The following is a 14,351-nucleotide window of genomic DNA, read 5'->3' as shown; positions in this document are numbered from 1 at the left end:
TCTGGAGGTTAGTTAACAGTGTCCAAAGAAGGGCCAGAAGTATACAGAATGGTGTCGTCTGCGTAGAGGTGGATCAGAGAATCACCAGCAGCAAGAGCGACATCATTGATGTATACAGAGAAAAGAGTCAGCCCGAGAACTGAACCCTGTGGCATCCCCATAGAGACTGCCAGAGGTCCGGACAACAGGCCCTCCGATTTGACACACTGAACTCTGTCTGAGAAGTAGTTGGTGAACCAGGCGAGGAAGTCATTTGAGAAACCAAGGCTGTTGAGTCTGCCGATAAGAATGTGATGAGTACACAGACGAAAGCCTTGGCCAGGTCTATGAATACAGCTGCACAGTATTGTCTCTTATCGATGGAGGTTATGATATCGTTTAGGACCTTGAGCGTGGCTGAGGTGCACCCATGACCAGCTCGGGAACCAGATTGCATAGCGGAGAAGGTACGGTGGGATTTGAAATGGTCGGTGATCTGTTTAACTTGGCTTTTGAAGACCTTAGAAAGACAGGATAGGATAGATATAGGTCTGTAGCAGTTTGGGTCTAGAGTGTCTCCCCCTTTGAAGAGGGGGATGACAGCGGCAGCTTTCCAATCTTTGGGGATCTCAGACGATACGAAAGAGAGGTTGAACAGGCTAGCTCCTTCGGGATCGGTGTCCCTTCCACGGTGGTTGAGCTAACGTAGGCTAATGTGATTTGGAAGTAACAAGAACATTTCCCAGGACATAGACATACTGATATTGACAGAAAGCTTAAATTCTTGTTAATCTAACTGCACTGTCCAATTTACAGTAGCTATTAGTGAAAGAATACCATGCTATTGTTTGAGGAGAGTGCACAGTTTTGAACAAAGTTATTAATAAACAAATTAGGCATATTTGGGCAGTCTTGATAGAAAATTTAACAGAAATGCGCTCGAAAATACATTATGGCCTTTCTCTTGCATTTCAAAGACGGTACAAAAAAAAGTTTTCTTTATCTTTTACCAGATCTATTGTGTTATATTCTCCTACATTCATTTCACATTGTTTCCTTTCAAATGGTACCAAGAATATGCGTATCCTTGCTTCAGGGCCTGAGTTACAGGCAGTTAGATTTGGGTATGTCATTTTAGGAAAATTTAAAGAAAGGGGCGGATCCTTAGAGGTTTTTAAGGGAACACTGTCTAAAAATTGGTTTATGATTTCCCTATGTAGACGAAAGTAAGTAAAGCTCTTTAAAACCGAGTCAACCTTATTGATTAAATGGTCTGTTCGTCAGCACCTGAGGCTAAAATGTTTCTCGACACTGTTACATGCAGCTGTCTCCATACGAGTACCACAGTATGAGTCATACCTAGCGATCAAACAAAAATGGTTCCAATCGTTTTTCCACCATTAAAATCCCCCACCGGGAAAAATGACTAACACTTTAAATAAAGGGCTTTATTTTGTGTAGGCTTACCCTGGCGTGACGTTTTGATAACTGTAAATCTATCTCGGACAAGGTGACTTAATATATTCGCCTGTATTTACCCCCCCCAAAATGAAACGCTAATATGGCTATCGCAAAGAAATACAAATGCCATGATGACCTGGACAAGACTGCCGCATCGAGGAAAAGGGTAAATATCTCTAGTTCTTGCAACGTTAACTAAAGTTAGTAATGAATAAATTGGCTACATTTCTTTAAAAAAAATTGACAATTCTGTGAACTGTCTTAGGCAAGTTTTAAATTGACACAATACCTGTTAGCAAATGTGTCAGCTAGAGATGAGGTGCAGGAGCTAGCAGAGATTTGTATGATGTCTACTTTGATGCTGAGTAGCATTTTCGAATCAAGTGTAAATAAAGCTGAATATATTGATAAAAACCACCGTGTCTTAGAATTACATGGTTATCAAAACGTCATGCCAGGATAAGCCTACACAAAACACAGCCCTTAAATTTTCCAACATAGGGAATTTTTAGGAACACTTATGTTGGAAAAACAATTGGAACCATTTCGCTGTTTGACCGCTAGTTTATATATTTTTGGGGGTCAAATTGAAAGTTCAAGCAGTGCATATCAATGGATCCATGTAAATAAATAAAACCATTTATTTCCAACAAGTTATATTCCAGTACATGTGTGATTTAAAATGACACAGCAAAAAAAAATATTGATATTTTTTTGTTGGTGCGCTGAACACTCCTCACATGGCAGTCCATAGAGAGGAGGCTGGATGGCATGCTTTGGGCGGAGCTAAGGCACATGACAGACATGAGACCATAGGCCCTAGTCCCTTCTCCCAGGTCCTCTTCTTCCATCCTTTTAGATCACATTGAAGGGTAGCCAGGAAAAGGGGCTAGATTAGGCAATAAACTGTGTACACATTACTTAAAACTGGGGTCTGCCAAACGTTTTGACACACCCTGCAATGTTGCATTGTGGGGGATCCAAAAGAAAACTGATTTCAAGATGGCGGTCTCTGGGGGGAGTCAGCTCTTGGCCTGCTTCCTTTTCAGCACCAGCTCAGCCAAAAGTTTGTAACGGATCATACACTCCTCCTGAAAAACAGTATAGGTCCATCACCATCCAAAATTAAATCATGTTTATCATCTCAGCTATTCATGACAATTTAAGTTAGGTTATTTCCATATTATTCTACCTACCTACATCTAACACTCATCGAAATTGCTTCAGGTTCAGGAAAGTATTTCAATTATAAATAAGTGTACAAAAAAGCTAACAGATCATGTCAATTACCACAGACAATATAGATTAGGCAAACTGTACACACGACTTAAACTGGGGTCGGGCCAAACATTTTGACACACTCGTGCAATGTTGCATTGTGGGGGGTAATCTCTCACCTTTCTCTTCCCCGGGACCACCTTGGCAATCCAGTCCCAGCGCTCCGTGGTGCCTCGTGGGTACTGCTGTAGGGCCAGCTCCAGAAGCTTCTGCTGGTTCTGGGTCCAGACGTCATCAGTCGCCTTCTCCTTGGACGGTTGTGGGACTGAAGAGGGGGGAGGACTCTGCTCCTCCCCGCTGTCCTCGGCTGCAGCTGAGTCAAAGTCCCTCTGTCTGTGTCCCTTGGCATCACCCCCAATCTTTTTACCTCTCCTCCTGACACCACCTGATTGGATGCCCTCTTCTTCATCCCCTCCGCCGCTGTGTTCTGTCCCCTCTGCCGGAGGCTGGGGGTCTTCACGCTGGGTCATGAGGCTGTCAGGTACGGCTCCGGCCCCAGCTTTGGAGCCCTTTCCTGGGAGAGCGCTGCTGCCCTGGGCCTTGAGCTCCGAGAGCTTCACCAGCCCTGCATCAGAGAGAAAGAGGTACAAGTTAAGATGCTGTCTCTTTGCTGATGAATAAAGTATTCAATAAAAAAAAGGGACATTTTTCTAAACGCAACAAAAACTAAATAGTGCAGTTGTCATTTCAGAACAAGTTTAAACTGGAACGGCTATATTCCCGAACATCATACCCTCGTCTCCTCATGGACATCTATAATACAAATGCTTCAGTATTGGGAATAATATCATGGATTCAGCTGTATACGTTACATTTATATCTCTTATTACATGATTGTAGATGATTGTAGAAGAAATAAAAAAAATGTGCCATGCATGATAAGGCAAAAACTGAACAATAAAGTGGTCCTTCGCAGGTTACTGCAAAGGTCAAAAGGGTTAAAGTGAAAAGAAACTGACTTACCTGATGTGTTGGTTTGACCATCTTTAACTTGTTTGACTTTTGCAGTAACCTGCAAAGGATCACAATATTTGGAATTTGTCTTTGACAAGTTACTATTCTCCTAAATTTCTAAACACAAATAGTTAATTTTGCTATATATTTTTCTAAGACTGACAAAACATTCACATTCCCTCCATTTAAGTCCAGAGTTTTCCATGCACCACCCATTCCCAATGTATACTCACATCGGTCACTGATCTTCCTAGTTCGTGGGCGATTTTCTCCCAGCGTCCAGGTGTTCCCCCAGGGAACTTGGCCATACTCCTTGTCAGAAGAGTGATGTCCTCTTCTGACCACTCTGGAGCCTGAGGAAACGACAAACAAGATTAGATCAAAGACCAGGCCATTTTGGCTTAAAGCTGCAAAATTCCAGAAATGTTCCCAAAATTCCCAGGTTTTACGCAAATCCGTGTTGGGGAAAAAAGGCGTCAATTTTAGGTATTTTGGTGAACATAACTCTATAATGACCATCCAAAATCTATTCCATGTCGCTTGTTGCCTCAGATTCATGCAATTTACCTTACTTGATCCTAGAATAGGATCTATTAGACATATCAAACTCTGGTAACTGTCCAACTATACCTACAAATGGCAAATAAAACATGAACTTTATAATCCAATATTTGGCTGAATTAAAAGAGCAGAGCTTTACTAATGTCATGGGAACAAACCTTTCCACAGAGGGAAAATATTGTGGACCCACCTTTTTCTTCTGAGACTTCTTATCCTCGAGCCAGTCGTCCAGCTGGTTTTCGATCTCCTCGATAGACATTCCCTGGTCGTACGCCAGTGAGTTTGCGCTGTCTGCGACCGTAAGGGAAGGCACATAAACGGGGAACTCAAACTTCGGCTTCTTCACTTTGGATCGTTTCTCTTCTGTGGGAAGTGAGGAATGTGATAAGACAAGAGCACGGTACACGGCTGGGGACAATACAACTGATGCTCCTGAGAGGCACAGCGGTCGAAGATACTGCATCTCGGTGCGTGAGGCGTCACTACAGACACCCTGGTTCGAATCCAGGCTGTATCACAACCGGCCGTGATTGGGAGTCCCATAAGGCGGCGTATCATTGGCCCAGCGTCGTCCGGGTTTGGCCGGTGTAGGCAGTCATTGTAAATAAGAATTTGTTCTTAACTGACTTGCCTAGTTAAAGGTTAAATATATATATTTTTTTACATTCAAACCCAGTTACTGAATTATTTCAGAAAAACGATTTTGCTCTACAAATAAAATGTATTATGTTTCATTTTCTTGTTTGATCCAGTTAACCTTTATTTATCCAGGCAGGTTAATAAAATAAATCTTACTTTTAAATAAAGACCAGGCAAAAGTGAACAATCAGTCATAATTAGGCAGATAATTAAGTTTTTTACTTCAATCTTCTACAAGTCCTTACTTATTGTAGTAGCTTCCTGTTCTGCCAGTGCCATGGCTTCCACTTCCTCTTTCTCTCTGATCTTCATCTCCTTATAATCTTCGTAATACTGTTTGGCGTCCTGTAACACAGACAAAATGAAAGATAATTTGTCGCTCGCTGAGGATGTTGATAGGATCTTATCAATTGCCATAAAAAAATACAATACAGTGATAGAAACTGTGCAATGAGAGGGAATACTTTCACTAGGCTCTGTATATGTTGGTCAATATACCACAGCTAAGGGTTGTTCCTAGACTGAAGGTAAGAGAATTCGGTTTGGGTTAATTAGTTGGGAGGACTACCTGTATGACATGAGGGAGGGACTTGACAGAGAGATACAGCCAGGTGCTCAGCTTGAGTGGCAGGATATCCTGCCAATGAGGTTTGTCATGTGACCTGAAAGGAAAAGGACATGTGACCATGCTGAAGTGTACATTACAACACACATGAATAGGCTACACACTACATGCTTAAAAAGGAGCAATATAATACAATAATAATACAGTTCCACTGCTTGAGAAGTTAGGCATGGTGCGACAAATGTTGCCGTTCTCTTTCACAGCAAAAAAAGAAGCAGTCCTGTATTATTATTCAATATGATATTTACTTGTGAAATTAGGAACGCCTTGTGACACTCACCTCTCTATTTTTTCCTGTCCAACAAAACGCGATTCTTCAGCACTCTTGATACTCATTTTTTTCTTCTTCTCTTTTTTCTTCTTGCTCAGAAGTTCGTCCTAGTAGGAGAAGCACCGTGTGGAATGAAGAGGTCACGCAGGTTATTAGAAATCTATGGGCTCCACTTTGCTCACACACACACACACAAAAAAAAACTTTTTATTTGCATAATCTACTTGGTTCAAGGGGAAACATTTTACTGCAAATCACTTACATTTATTATATGACAGAGGGAGAAATGTGACATCTCTTACATATTCAGTTTGAATAATTCAATAAATTACCTTTTTGGACTACTTAATTGAGCATTGTTAAATGGGAGTAATTGGTTATGATAAAATCCTGAATACGCCGAGGCTGAGAAACCCGGTCTTAAATTGCACCGGTGTATTTATGCTTTCCAAACACAGAAAAAAGCTTTTTAAACCCATTTTTTTCAGCACAGCAATAACTGCCCATTGGGGGGGAAAACAAAGTTAATAGAATTGAAGCTGTGTAACAGATTACAGCAAACTTGGATTACATCAAACTTGGATTACAGTTAAACAGTTTAAAAAAAACAGAAGGGTGAAAGGTCATGCACGGTCCCCTCACCAGCTGCTTCTCCAGGTAGACAGACCAGATGACTACATAGTGGCACACGGTCAGGATGAGGAAGAGCAGGAAGCCCAGCTCCCCATTGCTCATCTTCCTCACTCGCCTGTAGTAAAACACTGGCTGCTTCCAGTCCGGTAGCCCGTTGACCAGGACATCATTGTACCTGTAGTTGAGAGGAACCAAAACGAAAGGGTGGTTTGAGGATTTCCCAGATGGCAAATTTTAAGGGGTGGTTCACACTACCGTGCCGACCCAAACCATACTGTGACCAATTTTTTTTCTAGCAGTGATAAGCAGCAGAACAGCTTGGCTTAGCCCGGCAGTGTGAAAATGGTATTTGTTTTTTTAAGTGCTTTCCTCATTTTTGTCCCACTGATGTGATGGGTAACATAGGAAATACATACTAAATTAATACACTGGGGAATAACATGGTGAGAATATAATATACCTAATAATGACAGAATACTGCAAAGTTCTCTCTGAAATTGTGAATGTGACAGACTCCTCCCACTTTCAGAAGTAGTGAGAGAAGGTTGGGGGGGGGGGGGGGGCTGACCTCTGTCTCCTCTCTTCATCTTTCAGTACTTCATAGATGCCCACCAACTATGGGAGAGAGAAAAATGATCAGTGAGGCAATAGACAGAAATGGCAATCAACACTTCCAACTAATCAGTTAGATTGCAGTGTATGAAAATGACTATACCCCACAAACTACTTTTACTGCCACAAAACACTGCATGTGTTCCACTTAAATGTTAACTTTTCTATTTGTTGCTGAAATTTCTCTGTAAGGTGTCCATAGACTACTTGTAAGATGGAGATCAAACAAGACGAAGTTGGGCTTAAAAAAAAAAACATAGGGAGTGTTAAACCCCACGGGGAGCAGGTAGTGAGTGTTAAACCCCACGGGGAGCAGGTAGCGAGTGTTAAACCCCGAGGGGAGTAGGTAGGGAGTGTTAAACCCCACGGGGAGCAGGTAGGGAGTGTTAAACCCCACGGGGAGCAGGTAGCGAGTGTTAAACCCCACGGGGAGCAGGTAGCGAGTGTTAAACCCCACGGGGAGCAGGTAGCGAGTGTTAAACCCCACGGGGAGCAGGTAGCGAGTGTTAAACCCCACGGGGAGCAGGTAGCGAGTGTTAAACCCCACGGGGAGCAGGTAGCGAGTGTTAAACCCCACGGGGAGCAGGTAGCGAGTGTTAAACCCCACGGGGAGCAGGTAGCGAGTGTTAAACCCCACGGGGAGCAGGTAGCGAGTGTTAAACCCCACGGGGAGCAGGTAGCGAGTGTTAAACCCCACGGGGAGCAGGTAGCGAGTGTTAAACCCCACGGGGAGCAGGTAGGGAGTGTTAAACCCCACGGGGAGCAGGTAGGGAGTGTTAAACCCCACGGGGAGCAGGTAGGGAGTGTTAAACCCCACGGGGAGCAGGTAGGGAGTGTTAAACCCCACGGGGAGCAGGTAGGGAGTGTTAAACCCCACGGGGAGCAGGTAGGGAGTGTTAAACCCCACGGGGAGCAGGTAGGGAGTGTTAAACCCCACGGGGAGCAGGTAGGGAGTGTTAAACCCCACGGGGAGCAGGTAGGGAGTGTTAAACCCCACGGGGAGCAGGTAGCGAGTGTTAAACCCCACGGGGAGCAGGTAGCGAGTGTTAAACCCCACGGGGAGCAGGTAGCGAGTGTTAAACCCCACGGGGAGCAGGTAGCGAGTGTTAAACCCCACGGGGAGCAGGTAGCGAGTGTTAAACCCCACGGGGAGCAGGTAGCGAGTGTTAAACCCCACGGGGAGCAGGTAGCGAGTGTTAAACCCCACGGGGAGCAGGTAGCGAGTGTTAAACCCCACGGGGAGCAGGTAGGGAGTGTTAAACACCACGGGGAGCAGGTAGCGAGTGTTAAACCCCACGGGGAGCAGGTAGCGAGTGTTAAACCCCACGGGGAGCAGGTAGCGAGTGTTAAACCCCACGGGGAGCAGGTAGCGAGTGTTAAACCCCACGGGGAGCAGGTAGCGAGTGTTAAACCCCACGGGGAGCAGGTAGCGAGTGTTAAACCCCACGGGGAGCAGGTAGCGAGTGTTAAACCCCACGGGGAGCAGGTAGCGAGTGTTAAACCCCACGGGGAGCAGGTAGCGAGTGTTAAACCCCACGGGGAGCAGGTAGCGAGTGTTAAACCCCACGGGGAGCAGGTAGGGAGTGTTAAACCCCACGGGGAGCAGGTAGCGAGTGTTAAACCCCACGGGGAGCAGGTAGCGAGTGTTAAACCCCACGGGGAGCAGGTAGCGAGTGTTAAACCCCACGGGGAGCAGGTAGCGAGTGTTAAACCCCACGGGGAGCAGGTAGCGAGTGTTAAACCCCACGGGGAGCAGGTAGCGAGTGTTAAACCCCACGGGGAGCAGGTAGCGAGTGTTAAACCCCACGGGGAGCAGGTAGGGAGTGTTAAACCCCACGGGGAGCAGGTAGGGAGTGTTAAACCCCACGGGGAGCAGGTAGGGAGTGTTAAACCCCACGGGGAGCAGGTAGGGAGTGTTAAACCCCACGGGGAGCAGGTAGCGAGTGTTAAACCCCACGGGGAGCAGGTAGCGAGTGTTAAACCCCGAGGGGAGTAGGTAGGGAGTGTTAAACCCCACGGGGAGCAGGTAGGGAGTGTTAAACCCCACGGGGAGCAGGTAGGGAGTGTTAAACCCCACGGGGAGTAGGGACTGATATTGCCAACTACTTTAATGACCTTTTCCATTGGCAAGATAAGCAAAGTCAGCGTGGAAGAGGTGAAAAAATTATTGTTGTCTATCAACAATGACAAGCCACCAGTCTGACAATCTGGATATAAATTACTGAGGATAATAGCAGACGATATTGCCACGTCTTCAAATTTAAGCCTACTAGAGAGTGTGTGCCCTCAGGCCTGGAGGGAAGTCATTCTGCTACCCAAGAATAGTGAGCCCCCTTTACTGGCTCAAATAGCCGACCAATCAGCCTGTTACCAACCCTTAGTAAACTTCTGGAAAAAATTGATTTTGACCAGATACAATACTATTTTACAGTAAACAAATTGACAACGGAATTTCAGCATGCTTATAGGGAAGGACACTCAACAAGCACTTACACAAATAACTGATGATTGGCTGAGAGAAATTGATGATAAAATGATTATGGGGGATGTATTGTTAGACTTCAGTGCAGCTTTTGACATTATCGATCATAGTCTGCTGCTGGAAAAACGTATGTGTTATGGCTTTACACCCCCTGCTATAATGTGGATAAAGAGTTACCTGTCTAACAGAACACAGAGGTTGTTCTTTAATGGAAGCCTCTCAAACATAATACAGGTAGAATCAGCAATTCCCCGGGGTAGCTGTTTTTTCCATTTTGACTAATGACATACCACTGACTGAGTAAAGCCAGAGTTTCTATGTATGCGGATGACTCAACACTATACATGTCAGCTACTACAGCGACTGAAATGACTGCAACAACTCAACAAAGAGATGCAGTTAGTTTCAGAATGGGTGTCAAGGAATAAGTTAGCCCTAAACATTTCTAAAACTAAAAGCATTGTATTTGGAACAAAACACTCACTAAACCTCAACTAAACCTTGTAATAAATGATGTGGAAATTGAGCAAGTTGAGATGACTAAACTGCTTGGAGTAACACTAGATTGTAAACTGTCATGGTCAAAACATATTGATGCAGTAGTAGCTAAGATGGGGAGAAGTCTGTTTACAATAAAGCGATGCTCTGCCTTCTTAACAACACTATCAACAAGGCAGGTCCTACATGCCCTAGTTTTGTCGCACCTTGACTACTGTTCAGTCCTGTGGCCAGGTGCCACAAAAAAGGACTTCGAAAAATTCCAATTAGCTCAGAACAGGGCAGCACGGCTGGCCCTTGGATATACAGAGAGCTAATATTAATAATATGCATGTCAATCTCTCCTGGCTGAAAGTGGAGGAGAGATTGACTTCAAAACTACTTTTATTTATGGGAGGTATTGACATGTTGAATGCACCTTGCTGTCTGTCTAAACTACTGGCACACAGCTCTGACACCCATGCATACCCCACAAGACATGCCACAAGAGGTCACAGTCCCCAAGTCCAGAACAGACTATGGGAGGCACACAGTACTACATAGAGCCATGACAACATGGAACTGTATTCCACAGTACTACATAGAGCCATGACAACATGGAACTGTATTCCACAGTACTACATAGAGCCATGACAACATGGAACTGTATTCCACAGTACTACATAGAGCCATGACAACATGGAACTGTATTCCACAGTACTACATAGAGCCATGACAACATGGAACTGTATTCCACAGTACTACATAGAGCCATGACAACATGGAACTGTATTCCACAGTACTACATAGAGCCATGACAACATGGAACTGTATTCCACAGTACTACATAGAGCCATGACAACATGGAACTGTATTCCACAGTACTACATAGAGCCATGACAACATGGAACTGTATTCCACAGTACTACATAGAGCCATGACAACATGGAACTGTATTCCACAGTACTACATAGAGCCATGACAACATGGAACTGTATTCCACAGTACTACATAGAGCCATGACAACATGGAACTGTATTCCACAGTACTACATAGAGCCATGACAACATGGAACTGTATTCCACAGTACTACATAGAGCCATGACAACATGGAACTGTATTCCACAGTACTACATAGAGCCATGACAACATGGAACTGTATTCCACAGTACTACATAGAGCCATGACAACATGGAACTGTATTCCACAGTACTACATAGAGCCATGACAACATGGAACTGTATTCCACAGTACTACATAGAGCCATGACAACATGGAACTGTATTCCACAGTACTACATAGAGCCATGACAACATGGAACTGTATTCCACAGTACTACATAGAGCCATGACAACATGGAACTGTATTCCACAGTACTACATAGAGCCATGACAACATGGAACTGTATTCCACAGTACTACATAGAGCCATGACAACATGGAACTGTATTCCACAGTACTACATAGAGCCATGACAACATGGAACTGTATTCCACAGTACTACATAGAGCCATGACAACATGGAACTGTATTCCACAGTACTACATAGAGCCATGACAACATGGAACTGTATTCCACAGTACTACATAGAGCCATGACAACATGGAACTGTATTCCACAGTACTACATAGAGCCATGACAACATGGAACTGTATTCCACATCAAGTAACTGACGCAGTAAAATTTGATTTAAAAAAAACTGATTAAAAAACACCTTATGGAACAGAGTTGTGAAGCAACACAAACATTGGCAGACACATACACGCACTATCCATACACATGGATTTAGTAATGTAGACATGTGGTAGTGGTGGAGTAGGGGCCTGAGGGCACACAGTGTGTTGTGAAATCTGTGAATGTATTGTAATGTTTTAAAATGGTATAAACTGCCTTTATTTTGCTGGACCCCAAGAAAAGTAGCTGCTGCTGCTTTGCCAGGAACTAACGGGGATCCATAATAAATACGAAATGTTAAGTGAGTGGGCTGACCTGTCTGAATTGTGAGTGGGCTGACCTGTCTGAATTGTGAGTGGGCTGACCTGTCTGAATTGTGAGTGGGCTGACCTGTCTGAATTGTGAGTGGGCTGACCTGTCTGAATTGTGAGTGAGCTGACCTGTCTGAATTGGGTTTCAGCATTTGCATCTTTGTTCTTGTCAGGATGCAGCGTGAGCGACAGTCTGCGATAGGCCTTTCTGATGTCCGTCGACGAGGCATCCTGCACTCAGGAGAGAGAGAGAGAGAGAGAGAGAGAGGTGAGAAGGAAAACGACATGTATATGACACATTTCAGAGAGTATTGTGTGTGGTGATATATCACACATGGTTTATTACAAACATAATAACTAGTCTACGGCACTAAATCAGTCTGTACGCTCTCATTCTACCTGACATGGCCTACGCTTCCCCATCCTATCCAGAGGACAGTAACCACCCCAAGGTTACCAGGGGCCTACGCTTCTCCATCCTATCCAGAGGACAGTAACCACCCCAAGGTTACCAGGGGCCTACGCTTCCCCATCCTATCCAGAGGACAGTAACCACCCCAAGGTTACCAGGGGCCTATGCTTCCCCATCCTATCCAGAGGACAGTAATCACCCCAAGGTTACCAGGGGCCTACGCTTCCCCATCCTATCCAGAGGACAGTAACCACCCCAAGGTTACCAGGGGCCTACGCTTCCCCATCCTATCCAGAGGACAGTAATCACCCCAAGGTTACCAGGGGCCTACGCTTCCCCATCCTATCCAGAGGACAGTAACCACCCCAAGGTTACCAGGGGCCTACGCTTCCCCATCCTATCCAGAGGACAGTAACCACCCCAAGGTTACCAGGGGCCTACGCTTCTCCATCCTATCCAGATGACAGTAATCACCTCCAGTGCTAACAGAGTCCTACAAAGACATGGCACTCAGATGACTCCATTGCAGGACGACACTGTATTCAACACTATCCTGTACTAAGTGTGTCCATATGGTGGCCAACCCTCCTCCTGGAGAGCTGACATGCATGCAGGCTTTTGTTCCAGCCCTATTTCAACACACCTCATTCAGGTGATCAAGGTCCTGATGCGTAGCTGAATCAGATGAGTAAAAATCGTATGTGTTAAAACAGGGCTGGAGCAAAAGCTTGCCCCAGACCAGTAAACTTTGGCTGGTGAAGCAACAGTGTCCCAGCAAGTGTTCCTTGCAAGATGAACAACTAGCTAACGGTATTTAACTACCTACCTTAACTTCCATCAGGGGTTATGATACAAAATAAGGGGAAGCAACGTGACACGTCATGGTTTGCTCGTCTCCCGGTAGTCTAGTTACACGTAGCTAGTTCGCTAGCTAGTTAAAAAAAAATACAACAGGCCTCATGGGAACAGATCTCTATTTAGGACTTTAAAAAGAAAATGCTAGTTAGTAAACGTTTACAGGTAAAAAAAAACAACAACAACTAGTTACGACTTACCTGCTCAACAGACAGGAATTCGTAAAAGTTTTGTTGAATTTCCTCCACTAGATCGTAGAGCTCAATGTCTGAATCCCAGGAATGAGAGGGTCTTGGGCAGGCAATAAGAATACTGACGGCAGCAATAAACGAGAGGCTCCATGAAGCTGAGGTCATTATCAGGCTTTGATAATGTTGGCGGCAATATTGTACCGCGATTTTTTTTTAAATCCTGCTGATATACACCTAGCGCGGCTACCACCCTTACAACAGGCTGCTTGCGCTAAAGATTTGCTACATTTCCCACAATCCTGTGTTGGTCACCTCTTCCGGTTTCCACACGTGTCACACCGGTTTGTAGAGTTTTTGCCTTCAACATAAAAGCACCAATTGATGCACATGATATCCCTCCGAGTCCGATTTCAATCCAGCGTGTCCCCGATTTGAACCCAGTGAAATTACTTTGTTGATTAGATGTTTTTAGAATAGGCTATTTTCTCAGGAACCATGTGGTCTGTCTACTAGAGCTCATATACTTTAAAAAAAAGAAGTAATAATTATAAATTCCCCAAACATTCGATATTTCCAAATGTACGCGTTAATTAACATAGTATCTGAAAAAAAAATCGTGGAACTTTGTTAAATAACCAGGAAGTTTGCAACCCTAGAGAAAGGCAACACTTCAACAAACTACATTTTGGAATATGAACTTCTGTGATTCTGTTATACTGGATCTTGAAGGTTTATGGAAAACAGAGGGACATTTAAGTAATGACAAGTTTAATGTATTTTATTTGGATCTCCTTAAAATATCTACTTTGGAGTAAACCTTGAGTAGGTCGTCATGGAAAAATGAAATATACAGGAATCAACACATTTCTGATGTGTTCATTTGGAAAAGACCATTCATTCCTTCTGATTGAAAAACACTCCGACACAGGAGGTTGGT

The 14,351-nt window shown here is 44.3% G+C and overlaps 1 protein-coding gene across 1 annotated transcript; it reads right to left on the bottom strand.

Annotated features, from left to right (window-relative positions):
- Positions 1–2,057: 2,057 nt before the first annotated feature.
- On the bottom strand, positions 2,058–13,733 carry LOC120020711 (dnaJ homolog subfamily C member 1-like). The gene is made up of 12 exons (XM_038964431.1): positions 13,424–13,733; positions 12,086–12,187; positions 6,970–7,016; positions 6,411–6,576; positions 5,778–5,875; positions 5,441–5,534; positions 5,118–5,217; positions 4,424–4,596; positions 3,906–4,025; positions 3,682–3,730; positions 2,838–3,283; positions 2,058–2,531 (listed from the first exon to the last, which is right to left on the bottom strand). The coding sequence occupies exons 1-12, from the start codon at positions 13,577–13,579 to the stop codon at positions 2,463–2,465; spliced, it is 1,620 nt and encodes a 539-aa protein (XP_038820359.1). The 5' UTR covers positions 13,580–13,733; the 3' UTR covers positions 2,058–2,462.
- Positions 13,734–14,351: the final 618 nt, after the last annotated feature.

Source organism: Salvelinus namaycush, chromosome 25, assembly GCF_016432855.1.
Source record: "Salvelinus namaycush isolate Seneca chromosome 25, SaNama_1.0, whole genome shotgun sequence".
In the NCBI taxonomy this organism is placed as follows: domain Eukaryota; kingdom Metazoa; phylum Chordata; class Actinopteri; order Salmoniformes; family Salmonidae; genus Salvelinus; species Salvelinus namaycush.
This window is presented reverse-complemented; position numbering and strand designations above follow the sequence as displayed.

What these genes read in the sequence shown, in the direction of transcription:
- LOC120020711 (XM_038964431.1), bottom strand. Translation starts at nt 13,579, where the DNA reads ATGACCTCAGCTTCATGGAGCCTCTCGTTTATTGCTGCCGTCAGTATT. An exon ending in AATTCCTGTCTGTTGAGCAG is followed by an intron (nt 12,188 to 13,423) that starts GTAAGTCGTAAC and finishes TCCTGAGTGCAG; the next exon opens with GATGCCTCGTCGACGGACAT. An exon ending in TGGTCCCGGGGAAGAGAAAG is followed by an intron (nt 2,532 to 2,837) that starts GTGAGAGATTAC and finishes ACTGTTTTTCAG; the next exon opens with GAGGAGTGTATGATCCGTTA.